Source organism: Gadus chalcogrammus, chromosome 1 (genome assembly GCF_026213295.1).
Source record: "Gadus chalcogrammus isolate NIFS_2021 chromosome 1, NIFS_Gcha_1.0, whole genome shotgun sequence".
NCBI lineage: Eukaryota > Metazoa > Chordata > Actinopteri > Gadiformes > Gadidae > Gadus > Gadus chalcogrammus.
The window spans coordinates 28,276,704-28,291,894 of record NC_079412.1 but is presented as its reverse complement, the minus strand read 5'-3'; the positions used below and the strand labels follow the sequence as shown (position 1 = coordinate 28,291,894).

At 51.4% G+C, this 15,191-nt stretch overlaps 1 protein-coding gene across 1 annotated transcript in view; it reads right to left on the bottom strand.

Moving 5' to 3' along the window:
* Positions 1-14,926, bottom strand: part of si:dkey-178k16.1 (band 4.1-like protein 1) — a 44,358-nt gene extending 29,432 nt beyond the window's left edge. Inside the window, exons 1-3 of the mRNA XM_056598327.1 lie at positions 14,890-14,926; positions 1,330-1,418; positions 708-860 (exon numbers count right to left, since the gene is read on the bottom strand). Of these exons, the coding sequence (XP_056454302.1) occupies positions 708-860; positions 1,330-1,401 (225 nt within the window). The 5' untranslated portion in view covers positions 1,402-1,418; positions 14,890-14,926. The remainder of the gene's footprint in view (positions 1-707; positions 861-1,329; positions 1,419-14,889) is intronic.
* Positions 14,927-15,191: the final 265 nt, after the last annotated feature.

Sequence of the window (15,191 nt, the reverse complement as noted above, 5' to 3'; positions counted from 1 at the left end):
TGTGTATTCAAATGAACTACCAACAGAAGATGAATTAAACCCCACGGCGGTGATCTAACAATGAGGCGGTCCAAACAGAAAGGGCCATGTTTGCTCCACACAACAAAATGATAAGCTCTGCTTTTTGAGCGATTGAGTGAGTTAACCGTTGGTTTCCTCGCATCGGGGACCAATGTCACGTGACAGACTGCCTCGTAAACAAGGAGCAAGACTATGCATAACCCTCTTACACACGTATGTTTGTACGTTCTGGCACTTGTGTAGCATCTTATCCTAGCTATCTCTGTTGTGTACGGGGAATGGGTTAGCCTAGGGAGTCAGTGCTTGGCACTTGTTTCTATGAACATCCTTCCTGTACCGACAGAGATATATCGGTGTTCCTCTCTCTTCAGACAAATGCACTTTGTAAGTGTCTTTGGATAAAAGCGTCTGATAAACGCCCTCAACGTGAATGTAAGGCGGCAGCAGCTCGGGAGGTAGAGCGGGTTGGCTGGTAACCGCGAGGTCGCTAGTTCGATCCCCGGCTCCGAGCGTCGAGGTGTCCCTGAGCGAGACGCCTCGCCCCGACTGCTCCCGACGCGCCGGCTGTCGCCCTGCGTGGCCGACGCCGCCGGCGGTGTGAGAAGGTGTAATGGATGGGTGGATGTTGGACAAGACTGTAAAGCGCTGTATAAAGGTAGTGAGTAATGCCCCAGGACGGGGCGTACCTCCACGCCCGTCTCGTACTGCGAGCCGTCCAGCAGGTTGACCTTCACCGGGACCGTCTTGGGCCTCTTGGAGGAGCTCTTCTGGGGGGACTTGGAGGCCTTGCTGGGGGTCTGGTCCGAGCTGTCGTCCAGGTCCCCGTAGTCCTCCGAGCCCTTTGGGACGACATCATCAGCGTGAGCCCCCCCCCCCGACACTCCCCCCCCACCCCCACCCCCCCCCTCCCCCTTATCGCCATCATCCAGGACTAGTTCAACAGACTCAAAACAGACCCTTTTAACCTTCAAACTTTCTGTTTTGTTTGTTTGTTTTGTTGTCTTTTTGGATACGAATGATAAAGCTGCTGCTGTGAAGCGTCTTCGAGCGTTGGGAAAAGCCCTGTATCAATCTGATGTCTTATCATTATTATTATCACTATTTACATCACGGACGGACGTGTGCGTGGGCGTGGGCGTCGCCTGGAGATGCTGAGATGCCACGGCTCTGACCTAGCTGTGAGTGGGAGCGTTCTCCATGCATATCAAACAGCAACACCCCCCCCCCCCCCCCCCCGCCCTTATCTGAGTGATGGAGAGGCTTGGGAGGCCTGATTTACAGCGGCCACCGGTTCCGCAGTGCTCTCACCTGATTGGCCCGTCTGGCGTCACCCTCCATCGCGCTCTTCATCTCCCCCGCCGAGGGCTTCTCGGTTGTCATAGAAACGGCTCGCGGTCCTGCGCGGGGGGGGAAACACACACGGGCAGAGCGCTGAGCACCACACGTCCAACGCCGGGGTTGTGTTGACGACACAACGCACAACACATTTGTGTTAACGACACAACACAACCCGACGTTGGGTTGCGTTGTTAACACAACACAACCCGACGTTGTGTTGTGTTGACGACACAACGCACAACACATTTGTGTTAACGACACAACACAACGCGACGTCGTGGTGTGTTGACAACACGGACGCACAGGACGTCATGTGCGATCAACGGGGTAGGAACGTCGAGAGAGGAAGTCGTTCACGAGGGGAAACTTCCGTCGGTTGGCTCTGTTTTAGTTACTTCCCGCTCCTTTGCGTCAGGGGTTCAGGAGCATGGCCTGAGGCATCCCTCTTAGTCTAATGAACACCTGATGGCACACTTGACCGCTGATGAAGAAGACACAGTGCTGTTGTATCTCCCTTTGTTATCCACCTGATTATTTCGGGCTTCAACTCATTTGCATTTCCGAATCGGTGGCCGATGCGACGCAGAAAGAGACGGAGAGGGAGGGAGAGAGAGAGAGAGTGAGGCTGTGGGTGAGGGAGGTAGAGAGGGAATTAGAGAGAGAGAGAGAGAGAGAGAGAGAGAGAGAGAGAGAGAGAGAGAGAGAGAGAGAGAGAGAGAGAGAGGAAGAGTGAGAGAGTGAAAGGGAGAGAAAGAGGGAGGTTGTGGGTATGAGGGAGGGAGGGAGGGAGAGAAAAAGAGAGAAAGAGAGAGAGAAGCAGTGGGTGCGGGCCAGACAGAGCGTAGGAGAGAGAGGGAGGTTGTGGGTGAGGGAGAGTGAAAGCGGGAAAGGGAGAGAGAGAGGGAGAGATTTTGTGTGCGGGCGGAAGAGAGAGAGAGACAGCGAGAGAGAGACAGCGAGAGAGAGAGACAGCAAGAGAGAGAGACAGCGAGAGGGTAGAGAAAGACAGCGAGGCTGTCTCAGTAAGAGAAGCAGTGAGTCGTGGAGATCGTAGTGTCCCATGGGAGCGTTGCAGGCTCTCTCTCTCTCTCTCTCTCTCTCTCTCTCTCTCTCTCTCTCTCTCTCTCTCTCTCTCTCTCTCTCTCTCTCTCTCTCTCTCTCTCTCTCTCTCTCTCTCTCTCTCTCTCTCTCTCTCTCCATCTCCCTCTCTCGCCCCGGCTCGCTCCGTCTCTCTCGCTGGCAAGGAGAGGAGATCGCGTGAATTACATCAGCATGAAAGAAGCCCTGCAGGGCAGCAGAGAGAGAGAGAGAGAGAGAGAGAGGAGAGAGAGAGAGAGAGAGAGAGAGAGAGAGAGAGAGAGAGAGAGAGAGGGTTCAGGTTTGGGAGGAGAGAGATGGAGAGAGAGGAGAAGGGAGAGACAGGGAGAGACAGGCTGGTCGGTCGAGAGAGAGGGGAGCGACTGGCGTGTGCGGCGGGGTGAGAGAGAGGTCGGAATAAGGAGCAGAGGAAAGGTCCCGAGGAGACACCAGATCCTAGGATGCCAGCCTATAATTGTTCTGAGTGTTCGCAGTGGCTGAGCTAACAGAGGAGGCCGGTGCTTTGAAGGTGACCACTGCGATCTCCCCCCCCCCCCCCCCACGAATCTAAATGGCACAGTTGGGGAGGGGGGGGGGGGGGGGGGAGATGGCCCTATTCCAGGATGAAGGCAGGGGTCAGAGCCTGGTTTTATTATCAACAGGGATCACTGGGTGACAGGAGCACGGCTTCTCCCCCTGAGCCTCATGATGTGATCCCGCCCCCCCGCCCTACGCCCCCTCTCGCCTCACTCTGGTGCCCCCCTGCTGTCCGTCATGAATCAGAGCCCCACCTAAGGGGGTCGCGCCCTGGACGTCTCCCCAGGACAACGCCACTCCGGCCCGGGGCGGTGAGGGGAGGGCGGTGAGGGGAGGGCGGTGAGGGGAGGGCGGGGAGGGGAGGGCGGGGAGGGGAGGGCGGTGAGGGGAGGGCGGGGAGGGGAGGGCGGTGAGGGGAGGGCGGGGAGGGGAGGGCGGTGAGGGGAGGGCGGGGAGGGGAGGGCGGTGAGGGGAGGGCGGTGAGGGGAGGGCGGGGCGACTCTGTGGCTGGCCCCGCCCCTTTTTTACTCCCGCCATTTTCGCTGTTGCGCAAAGGACTCGATTTCACTACATCACCCGTGAGATTTAATTAAGTGTAATCTACATTACATTTATTGCAATGAGAGACGTCTCATTACAATTAAGGGGATATTGCAGTGGGCTTGTGTCGTATAGGGTTTATTCTTTATTAGATTATGACTCACAGAACATGAGGCTCTGATTCCGTCCCTTGGAGACTCTTCATTGTCTGCAACGTATTTATAGGAGCTGGTGAATACAGCTAGAGGCCGATCCTTTAGAGGGATTTCCAATCAGCGTTTATATTGTCTTTCAATGTGGTTGTCATTGCTCCATTGTCACGTCAAATAAAGTGACCGTTTTGTTATTTTTCGAATAAATGCCATTCAGTGGACAGCTTATGTCCAACAGTCTCACCCTGAGTGCGTACATTAGTATCCTGGGTAATAGCCTGGCTAGACAGGGCCATCACAAAACATCCTCCGATCCCCAATCATACGAACCCTCTCAACTTGAGCCTCAAACCACTGCCGCTGACATTATCTTATTCAACCGCAGACCTCTGCGGATGGACCCCGATAATCCCTCGACCATCTGAACAGAGCCTGATGAAAGCACCGGAGCAGATGGCGTTCACCTGTTCAGAGGGGGGACATCAGAGCTCTGTCCCCCTCCCACCTGCCCTCACACGTCGACACACCTCCTCCACCTCCGAGCTGGGACTGATCCAAAGACACCGTCGTGTGTCACCCTCCTCCTGCCTCCACACGCACCCTAAGCCCGTCTCTAGACTCAGTTATTAACACGTCGTGGTGAGGGGGTTCGACTCCCGACGGCTAAAGGTACTCGGTTCGTATCTCAATGTCGCCTTCCTGCTCCTTCCTGAACTCGGACGTGTTTCTGAGTTCACTGTGCGTCGCTTTGGAATAAAAGAGACAAAATAATAAAACAGACTCAATCAGCAGAGTCTACTTCCTGGGATTGAACTGGGATATTAAATATAGAAACGTCGCGAGATTACAGTAAGTTTTCATCGACGCTCTGCAACAAAAGAAAAAACGAAAAACCGCCACTTAAACAGTCGGTCTTCGACCAAACCCACCGAACCCCTTCCGAAGAACCGCCTGAGCAGGGAAGGCGAGGCGTGAGCTGGCAAACCATTCGTCTGGATGCGGTCCCACGGCGACCGTAATGCATTTGCCAGCCACTCATGGATATTGCACTGAGACAGGCAGCGAGGCAGAAGCCTCATCAACCCCCAGCCGTCCTCCACCCCCCCTCTACCCCCCCTCCAGCTGGCCGGTCGGTCTGCCCGGCAGGACGCCCCCCGGGGGGCTGCGAGGGGAGGCCTGTCGCCCGGGCCTTCCTTCAGGTTGGGCTCCGTTGATAACCCTCCAGCATCAGAGAGGGTAAGGATGTCCTCCTCCTTATAAACCACGCGGTGTTGACGGCGTTAAGGGGCGGAGTTATCAATTAATTAAGGGCTTTTATTGACTGTGCTAGACGTGTTGTTACCTCCTGTATCTCACTGGATTAAGGTTCCACTGGTGGCTGCACACAAATACAATGATTATTACTTTGATTTTGTATTACTGTGTTATAGTGAGTATAACTGTATAACTGTTATATGACGGCGTTGTACTCAGTATAACTGTGATATATAACTGTTATACTGAGTATAACTGTATAACTGATATATACCTGTGTTATACTGGGTATAACTGTATAGCTGTTGTATAACTGTGTAATACTCAGTATAACTGATTAACTGTGTTTTATAACTGTGAGACTGTAATGGTGATTAACGGCTATACAAATACAATTTAATTGAATTTAATTGTTATACTGAGTATGACTGTTTAACTGCAATAATTAGCTGTGTTATACTAAGTCATGAGTCAAGATTCCAGGGTTTTCTAAAATGGTTGAGAGGATGTCAAACTGTAATCAGTGGATTTACGTAAATGCAGAACAGACCAAGGCAAATACGAAGCGTCTGTCAAAAACAAGGATTCCCTCTTTGCCTTGTTTAGACAAGTGCTCTGAATCTGAGCAATGCAAACAGACTGTGCAATGCATACACTTCAGTCAGTCGATGCTGTGGTTCAATATTCCTCGAAAAAGCCTAAACAACTCTGATGTTTTGAGTTTAAGAGAGAAAGCGATCCACACCATAAAGCCTAATCGCTGTACTTTATGCTCCTATACTCTGGATTGAATCAATGCGATGCCAGCAGAATCTGTGCCGTTGCTTGTCCATGTGTTCTCTAATTGGAGTCAGACGCCCATATGGCCGTCTTCAGAAGGCAGCAGTTGTCTGAAGGCACGGTGGATCCACAGACATGCTTCAGAGGAACGTAAATATCCATGTTTACATCACTGTTTCGGGCTCGTCTGCTCAGACACGTGTTAACACACGGGCACGGGCGGATCTCTGGATAAGGACAGATCTCTGTCTCCTGTTTTCAGAGGAGGGGTACAGTTGCATCGTTGATTGTGTTCAGTGTGCCAAACTCCGTCGTTCGTCTGAGGAAGAGGACGACAGGGGTTTCAGAAAAGCCCCCCATTCAGTAACAGCTCGTCATAGCGGCGGTCTGGACTGGTGCTCTGCGCTAAAACCTTCCTCACAGGATGCGGTGTCCAGGCCGTTCGTACTGGAAAAGCCAATTATTCTTTTTTTTCGTCCGTTTTCCCAGAGCAGTGATATTGGTTCCCTTTAATGCGCTTTTATGCGCTGAGCTATCGGTTACTGTCAGGTGTGAGCCGGCACCATGTAACCATAGCGACTGTTCAATACATTCAAGCCGATAAATGCTTTCTTATTGTGTCAGAAATAATTTTATGATAATTATAAATGATTGCCTTTTTAAGATTGGAGTATGAACAAATGGGATACATATGTAAACAATGGCACACCCAGAGCCCTGGGGCCACATTGAAACCTCTGGCGATGATGGGGGGGGTTTCGGGCCCCTGGTCTCAACCCTTGTACCAGGGTTGCCGGTACGATTTCCAAAGGAGACACCCATGCTAAAAAACGCACGCAAGGCACTCGCCGTATTATAATAGGTTTTCGACATGCGTGTCCACAAAATAGCAAACACACACACACACACACACACACACACACACACACACACACACACACACACACACACACACACACACACACACACACACACACACACACACACACACACACACACACACACACACACACACACACACTAAAAACCAGAATCCATCAACCTCAAGAAAAAGTGAAGGCTGGTTGACAGAATTCAAGGAAAACCAATCCATCACGTAATCCGCCAATTAATAATCTGTAATGAGGATGGATTTAACAATGGGCGGGTAGGCGTTCGCTGTGTTGCTGTTTGGCTTTTCATCAGCGCGTCACCGCAGACTCCATAAATCCGTACGCCCGGAAGACCGCTCCGAGAGGAACCGTCTCCACTTGGCACTTAGCTAAGTACGGCCGTTCGACTCCATCATCCATCTCCTTTAACGGTGTCTCTCCCCGCAGTGCGATCGCCATGGAAACCCCTGCCAAAGTTAACCAGTCGGTTGGAGGCGGGAGCTGCCCGTACCGCCCTGCCTGTACGCCATAACAGCACGTAGCGCAAGAGTCACAGTTAAAAAGTACTCAAACAACGAGTCTGAGTGACTCGTTTGGTTATTGGACGCGCCAATTGGTGCAGGCGGCCTAACGGCCACGTTAGACACAGGAAGATGTTGAGCGCTGTGTGAATCCACTTCGTTGGACATCAGGGAACTTATTGAAGTATGAATAGATTTGAGGCAGACCAGGCAGCAAACGGAAGCAGAGGCGTGAGACACACGGACCACGCGAGTGGCTTTTAGGATGAAGACACACAACCTGATTTACAGACCTGCGACCGGCAGGTTTACAAAGCAATCCCTTCAATAAGTCCACACGCTCTCTATTCACCCAAAGGACTCTCCAACAACAGCCAGACCTTGGCACAGACAAGCCTTCTCTGTGTGTGTTTGTGTGTGTGCTTGTTTGTGTTTGTGTTTGTGTTTGTGTGTGTGCTTTTTTGGGTTTGTGTGTGCATCCAGGGCCGTCGATAAGGGGTGAAAGGTGATGACGATTCTAGGGGCCCACAGCCCAGGGGGGGCCCACAAAAAAAAAAAAAAAAAAAATTTTTTAATTTTTTTATTTTACTACCAGCCCATAGTACTACCATAGCGCCCCCCCCCCCCCCCGTCAACAATTTCTCCCTCGTCAACAATTGTGCTCCTTCCACCCCCCCCCCCCCCCCCCCCCCCCCCCCCCGTCAACAATTCAGCGCAGGGGGGCCCATCAGTAAATCTTGTCTAGGGGCCCAGGAATCGTAGCAACGGCCCTGTGTGCATCCATTTGGCATTTTAAATTGTTGCAGAATATTGACTCAGCTATATTCTCAGACAGTGTGTGTGTGTGTGTGTGTGTGTGTGTGTGTGTGTGTGTGTGTGTGTGTGTGTGTGTGCCTCAACAGTAGATTGGGAGAAAGAATAGATCACATAAAGTGTGTGTGTGTGTTTGTGCGCACGTGTGTGCATGTCTGTGTGTGCGTGGAAGTGTTTGTCTCTCCAAGTTGTGATTTACATTTACAGCCAACCAAGGTGACATTTGCGTGAATCTCCCACGTTTCTAATTGCTTCAGACACTGCGGCGCAGATCAATATGATATCGACGGGGTAATGGCGGAAGCAGGGAGGCACCCTGTCCTTACTTAGCCTCGTGTCTTACCCCCAACCGGCTTATTGGACACCATGTTCGCTAAGCTAGGTTATGTCTGTTTACATCTCACTTTATGCTGCATCTATTTATACCTTAGTTATTATTATTATATATTAGTTATTATTATATTTTTATTTTATTCTAATTATTCATGTGCAGTATTGTAGTTTAGCTCTCTTACTTGTGTTTCTTTTATATTCTTACTTTTCTTTTAAATTGCACTGTTGAAGGAGCCTGAGACTTGCTAGTTGTTAATATGACAATAAACCATCTTCAATCTTGAATCTTGCTAGCTGGTTTGGAAGCGCCAAAAATGTTGACAGAATCGGCTGGATCAGGCGGCAGAAGAAAGACTTTATTATATTCCTTTTGGTATTTATAGCTCATAAATGAGAGGTTTGCTTTGGGGACCAGGACATAAACAACAATTCCAACCGATGAAAACGTTTTATGTCTGTTTGCCAGTTCTGCTGCAGGGTCGGCCATTTTATATCTGACAGCGGTACGTCTAAATTTATAGACTTTAGGAGCACATAAATTATTAGCTACATTTAAGTGTTCAAGCCCACTGTTTTTCCCAAGATACTGATTAAGGAGGCAGGAAGACATTCAGCCAAGCATATCATCGAAATGATGCGTGACGGAATTAAATCTACTACACAAATGAGGAATTAAAAGAAAAGTTCCAACTCACAAACTCCAGAGACCACAGGGTTGACTTGCAGACTATCTTGCAGATACAGATATCGTCAGGGAAAGCACTGCAGTGTTTCTGTTCCAGTGAAGTCGTTTCGTTTAAAGTGTCTTTGCCTTTACAGAAATCCTCTAAAGGGACGAATAAGATAAGTTCCATTCTGTCTAATCTCTGCACTGCAAAAGGAACAGGAATAAATTAACCTATCCTGGAACCCCTTACATGCGCGCACGCACGCACGCACGCGCACGCGCGCACACGCACGCACACGCACACACACACACACACACAGAGAGAAAACACACATATACCCATTCAGCCACGTTCGCACACACAGTCAATCTGTCTGCTAATGGCGTCTCTATTGGCTCCTAGCTGGAGATATTCATCAAGATGCATCACAGAGCCTGAGGCGACTCTTCCTTCCAGACGCACACCTGCGACCGCAGCAAGAGCCTCGGTCTGCCTCCAAGACCTCCCTCCCACTGAAGTCCCTGGATGGAGGACACACACCCAGCTAAAGCACACCTCTCTCTGGCTCCTGTACAGCTCCACACATCCACGCCCCCCAAGACCTCACAGTCAGGTCCTCTGACCTCTCAGTCCTCAGACCTCTCTCAGTCCTCTGACCTCTCAGTCGTCAGAGCTCTCTCAGTCCTCAGACCTCTCTCAGTCCTCAGACCTCTCTCAGTCCTCAGACCTCTCTCAGTCCTCAGACCTCTCTCAGTCCTCAGACCTCTCTCAGTCCTCTGACCTCTCTCAGTCCTCTGACCTCTCTCAGTCCTCAGACCTCTCTCAGTCCTCTGACCTCTCTCAGTCCTCTGACCTCTCTCAGTCCTCTGACCTCTCTCAGTCCTCAGACCTCTCTCAGTCCTCAGACCTCTCTCAGCCACGTCCTCAGACCTCTCTCAGTCCTCAGACCTCTCTCAGTCCTCAGACCTCTCTCAGTCCTCAGACCTCTCTCAGTCCTCAGACCTCTCTCAGTCCTCAGACCTCTCTCAGTCCTCAGACCTCTCTCAGCGCTGTCATAACTGATGATCAGGGGTCGCTCCGGGACCAAGGTCATCAGTAATGCCGTGTCTGCTCTCCGGGCCGCGGTCATCCGTCATGGCGGCGCTCTTCAAACCGAGAGGAGGGGATCCCGTCTCCAGGCCGGCGGGAGACTCGTGACGGGCTGGGGATTGATGCCCGCGCCGGCCGGGCTCATTCTGTGTCCGGTGGCTCACGGTCGTTCGTCAGGTCGGGGGGCCGGGGGGGGGGGGGGGGTCCCTTCGTTTAATCTCCACCGGCGCCCCGAGGCAGAATACGGAGGTGACATCGCGAGGCGCTTCGATCAGAACGTCCGGCGTGAACGAACGCGCGAGGGACTCCAGCGAGGGTCTGTTATTGTTCGGCTTCTGACTCATCTTATGACTTATCTCACGGGGATAATCGAGGCCCTCGGACGCGTGTTTCATTAAGTATTGACGTGTATTGTTCATTTGTTTCAGAGGCGTGTCGAGAACCGTCATCCATCTGAGAGAATGCTGCTGTGCTCAGATGTGAAGAATGAGTTGTTCTCTGGAGGAGAAACTCTTTGAAATAGTCTAATAAGTGTTGCGTTAGCGTCGGGAATCTTGTTCCCCCACACGGAATTTGGAGGCACGTTTTTGGCAGCTTTTAAAGACATCTTAAGGCTTTTTATTTTCAATCTTCTTCTTTTGGGGTGCCAAGGGTGTCCCAAATTAGAAATCTGTTCCAGTGTAGTTTGAACTCCAGCCGTGTGCATCTCATGTCAGAGAGGGAGGGCGGAAATGCATATTTCTTCATAACAGGATAATAATATACATCATATCTTCCTGGGCTTTTCACTCATGGGTGTTCTTGGAAGCTAAAGCCATGTTGCTGAAGGCTGTGATCAAACAGAGGCAGATGACTGAACATGAATAATTAAGTTGATTCCATAATTACTTTGAGGACATTAACAATTATTGTACATTACTGCTGCCAAAAGATAAAAAATAAAAAATAATAAAAATAAAAATAATAAAAAATAAATATAAAAGTATACATGTGCACAAAACAGATTTCCTAGCTTGGAGCATCCGTGTCATTTGCCGTTTCCCTTCCCGGACTAATATCTGTACTCTACATGAACATGGGGAGTCGTGTCCAACAGTTGCCGCGTTCTGCTTTGATGTAAATATGGTGCTCGTCAGAGTGAGATAAATAATATTTACCCTTTTAAAATAGAAGCAGCATTCTCCATGTTAGAGAAACTGGCAACCTTTTAGATGTGAGACACCCAACCATCGATCGCGGCTCCGGACACAATGTTATATTGATAACAGCTTCTGGTCCGAGTGAAACTATCCCAAGTGGTTTTGCTTCGGCGCTTTCACATCAAAGCAAACTGAGCGGACCCAGAATACCAATGGCTCTGGGTTTGTGTGCTTCCTCCGTTTTTGGCGTGTGTAACGCCACAACCTGCAGCGCACGATACAACAATGCCACACGTCGTGTTTACAGCAAAACAAAGTTCCCAGGGAAGAGGCCCTGCTGAGATACAAACCCGTCACACCGTTGGAGAGGTACCCCTGAACACGTTTGCTGAGGCCGTTGATACAGAACGTGTATATGAGGATAAACCGCGTGGGACAAGGAGTAAACACAACAACCAAGCGATCAAACAAGGCATCATGTATTAAACCCTTCACAACCGGCCCCTGTAATCCCTTTCTGTCTTCTAAATGTGGCGTTAGGTCCGTTTTTTAATCCGACGTAATGCTAATTAGCATGCTTACTCTGCGACTAGCAATGTTCACGGTAATTTACATTATTAAACACCATTACATTACGACATAAATAATTGGCTCTGATGGACCCCGCCCTTTTTCCAGGCAGTATTCTGCATCCCTGCATCGCCAATCACTGGGATTTCTCTCGCTGGATTTACAGTCCATCCCATCACTCTGCTGGGGGGGAGGGTGATGGGGGGAGGGTGATGGGGGTAGGGGGTGGGGGTGGGGGGGGGGGGGGGAGTGATGAGTTGTTGTCCTTGTTGAGAGGGTGGAGTAGGATGCCACACACACACACACACACACACACACACACACACACACACACACACACACACACACACACACACACACACACACACACACACACACACACACACACACACACACACACACACACACACACACACACACACACCACTTGATCACAGCAACAGCTAGGAGTGCTTTAACGCATGTCACCCGGCGACAGAGATGGACGATCTGACTAGTTGACCAATGGGACAGCCAGCCTCGCCCAGGAATAAGCCCGCCCCCGGGTCCTACATAGCCCCACCCCCAAGAGTCCGCCTGCATAGTACAGTATAGTACAGTATAGTTCAGCATAGTTTAATGTAGTATGGCAGCATGCTATAGTTTAATACTACAGTATAGTGTAGCGTGGTGTATAGCAAACTGTTGTGTTGCATAGCATAGCATGGCATATCTTAGTGCACTAGCCTGATTTTTGTTGTTGTATGGCATGCATTGTAGCGTAACATAGCGAAGTTTAGTTTAGAATAGCACATCATAGTATACTCAAATATAGTGTAGCATAGCGGAGTGTCATGTAGCATAGCAAAGCCCAGTACAGCATTGTTTAGCGTAGCGTAGAATTATAGCAGAGTGCTGTATTGTGCCGCCCAGCCCAGGATAGTATAATCCGTGACTGAGTGCTTTTTGTTTGGCCGTGCGTTTGCATCCTGCTGACGCGACGCAGGCTCCAACCCCGGGATGGCTTTCTCCCGCCTCCACCGGCCGCGGTTCAAGGAGAATCTCCGAGCTCTGCACTCATCTCTCTGAGCCCCCGTGAGCAGAGATACGCCGCGGCCCGGACCCTTATCTGAGCCTCCTCAGCGGCCGGCTGCTGAAGGTAACGGGGGAGAGTGTTCACGGCAGCGTGATTAAACCAGAGCGGGCGTAGCGAGGAGGAAGGGCTCGCTCCGTGAGGACGAACACAGATAGCGAGCGGCGGCGTCTCCGCGAGAAACGAGACGTCTGGGAGAGGTTTGAATTATTGTAGGGGGAAAATATGGGAATTGTGCGCAGGAACCTCGATGTGAGAGCCTTTCAGCGCAACGATAGGAGCTCAGTGTGGTGATATGAGACGGTCTCGAAGGTGTGTAGATGAAGGAGGGGGGCTTTTGTTAACATTTCAAGGGCAGAGGTTTCACACGGAAAGGTTTGAATCAATATCAGCTCAATAAGTATTAACTACACTTAGGGACTACGTTTTCATAAAATGGATGCTGTGTGTCTTATTCCGACCCTATTAGCAGTAAGGCGGTCTTGCTGGGGGCCACGTTGGGGCAGGGGACAGAACATGTATAATTAAGTCCAATTACATAACTACATTGATCACAAGAAACATTAGGGGCAGGCTGGCACTACGAAGCCAAAGGCATCGTGGGGCCAGCACAGGAGAAACACTATCGACAGCAGGGAGACATGACGTATTCTGCTTTTAGAATTAGTACACACCTGGCATAATGCCATGGACATGCTTGTCATACAGTCCGGCTGCAGCAGAAGAGTGGAACAGGCTTTAGTAACGGCACATTCAGCTATTCACCTATACACTGTACTCTGCCTTGTTGGCTGGCAGATATGAATGCGAGAGGCATCCGAAATACCGAGCGAGACGCTTTCCTCCGAATTACGATTCGCATTCGTGTTTTCATGACGGAGCGAACAACACGTCTGCCCTGCGCACGGCTCCGGGTATGAATGGAGCCCGCGGCCGCAGCAGCCAGCAGTAATGCATTAGCTGTGAGCATTGAGCTGATAGTCGCGCCTCATCAGCGCGGGGAGGAAGGCGTCTCCCCCCCGTCTCTCCCCCGTTCCTCCCCCAGACCTGCCACCGCAGCTCTGCCTCCCTGGGACGGGAGGGAGGAAGAAAGAACTCATTACCTTCCTTAATCCTCAGCACTTGTCTGTCCTGCTCTCATTGTTTTACACACACTTTATTTTACTCTCTCTCTCTCTCTCTCTCTCTCTCTCTCTCCCTCTCTCTCCCTCTCCCTCTCCCCCCCTCTCTCTCTCTCTCTCCAGTGCTGAGTCACGCGGACGAGGACGTGTTTACACTGAGAGCGCGACGGCGGTGAGGTTGACATCAGCGCCAAGGCGGCACACTGTGCGCCCGCCCGGCCGCCGTGGGCCTCAATCACCTCCAGCCGCCATGTTGGCTCCATCATCGGCTCCATCTTGGTCCCATCATGGTTGTCAACACTGGCTGGGGGGGGGGGGGGGGGGGGGGGGTGGAACCACAAGGCCCACACAGCCAGTGTTGACGACCAAGATGGCCGCTAGGTGAACGGGGCCCGTGTGAGTGTCATGGCGGCCACAAATTGAAGTTTACACAAAGGCATCAGGCATGCCTCTCTTCAGGACGTAGTTACCATGGGAACACCCACCCCCACCCCAGCCTAACATGATCTGTCATGGCCATCAAATCACAAACACAGAGAGGGAGAGAGAGAGAGAGAGAGAGAGAGAGAGAGAGAGAGAGAGAGAGAGAGAGAGAGAGAGAGAGAGAGAGAGAGAGAGAGAGAGAGAGAGAGAGAGAGAGAGAGAGAGAGAGAGAGAGAGAGTTGAAATTCGCCGCCGAGACCCCAGGCCGGTGAGCGGGGGGGGGGCGGTGATGACACGTGGTTGGAGAACAAAGAAATGTTCTCCTTTACTTTTAATGAGGTAAGGGTTTTAATAGGGGTTAGCCCCGCGCTACGGTTAGCTTAGCGGCGGTACCCGAAGGCCCGGGGCTAACCCCGCGCTACAGTTAGCTTAGCGGCCGTACCCGAAGGCCCGGGGCTAACCCCGCGCTACGGTTAGCTTAGCGGCGGTACCCGAAGGCCCGGGGCTAACCCCGCGCTACGGTTAGCTTAGCGGCGGTACCCGAAGGCCCCGAGCGGCGAATAACGAACCAATGGTGTTGTGGTGCCCGGCACTGCCCCTAGTGGGGGCCCAGCGCACGCAGACACACGTCACCGACCCGTGACGAACGCGTCCAGACGAGGGATAAAGGAAAGGCTTAACGGACGGGGCGTCGCCAACACCGCGGGCCTGTCGGTGGACACAGAGGCCGAGTTCTTTTACGCCTGTCAACAAAAACAAAAACACATTTGCATTCTGACAGTTTACATCAGAGAGACGCGCCGCCCCCGAGACCCACGGAGAGGAACCCCCTCTCCCCCTCCTCTCCTGGACCTCCCTGGCTCAGATGAAC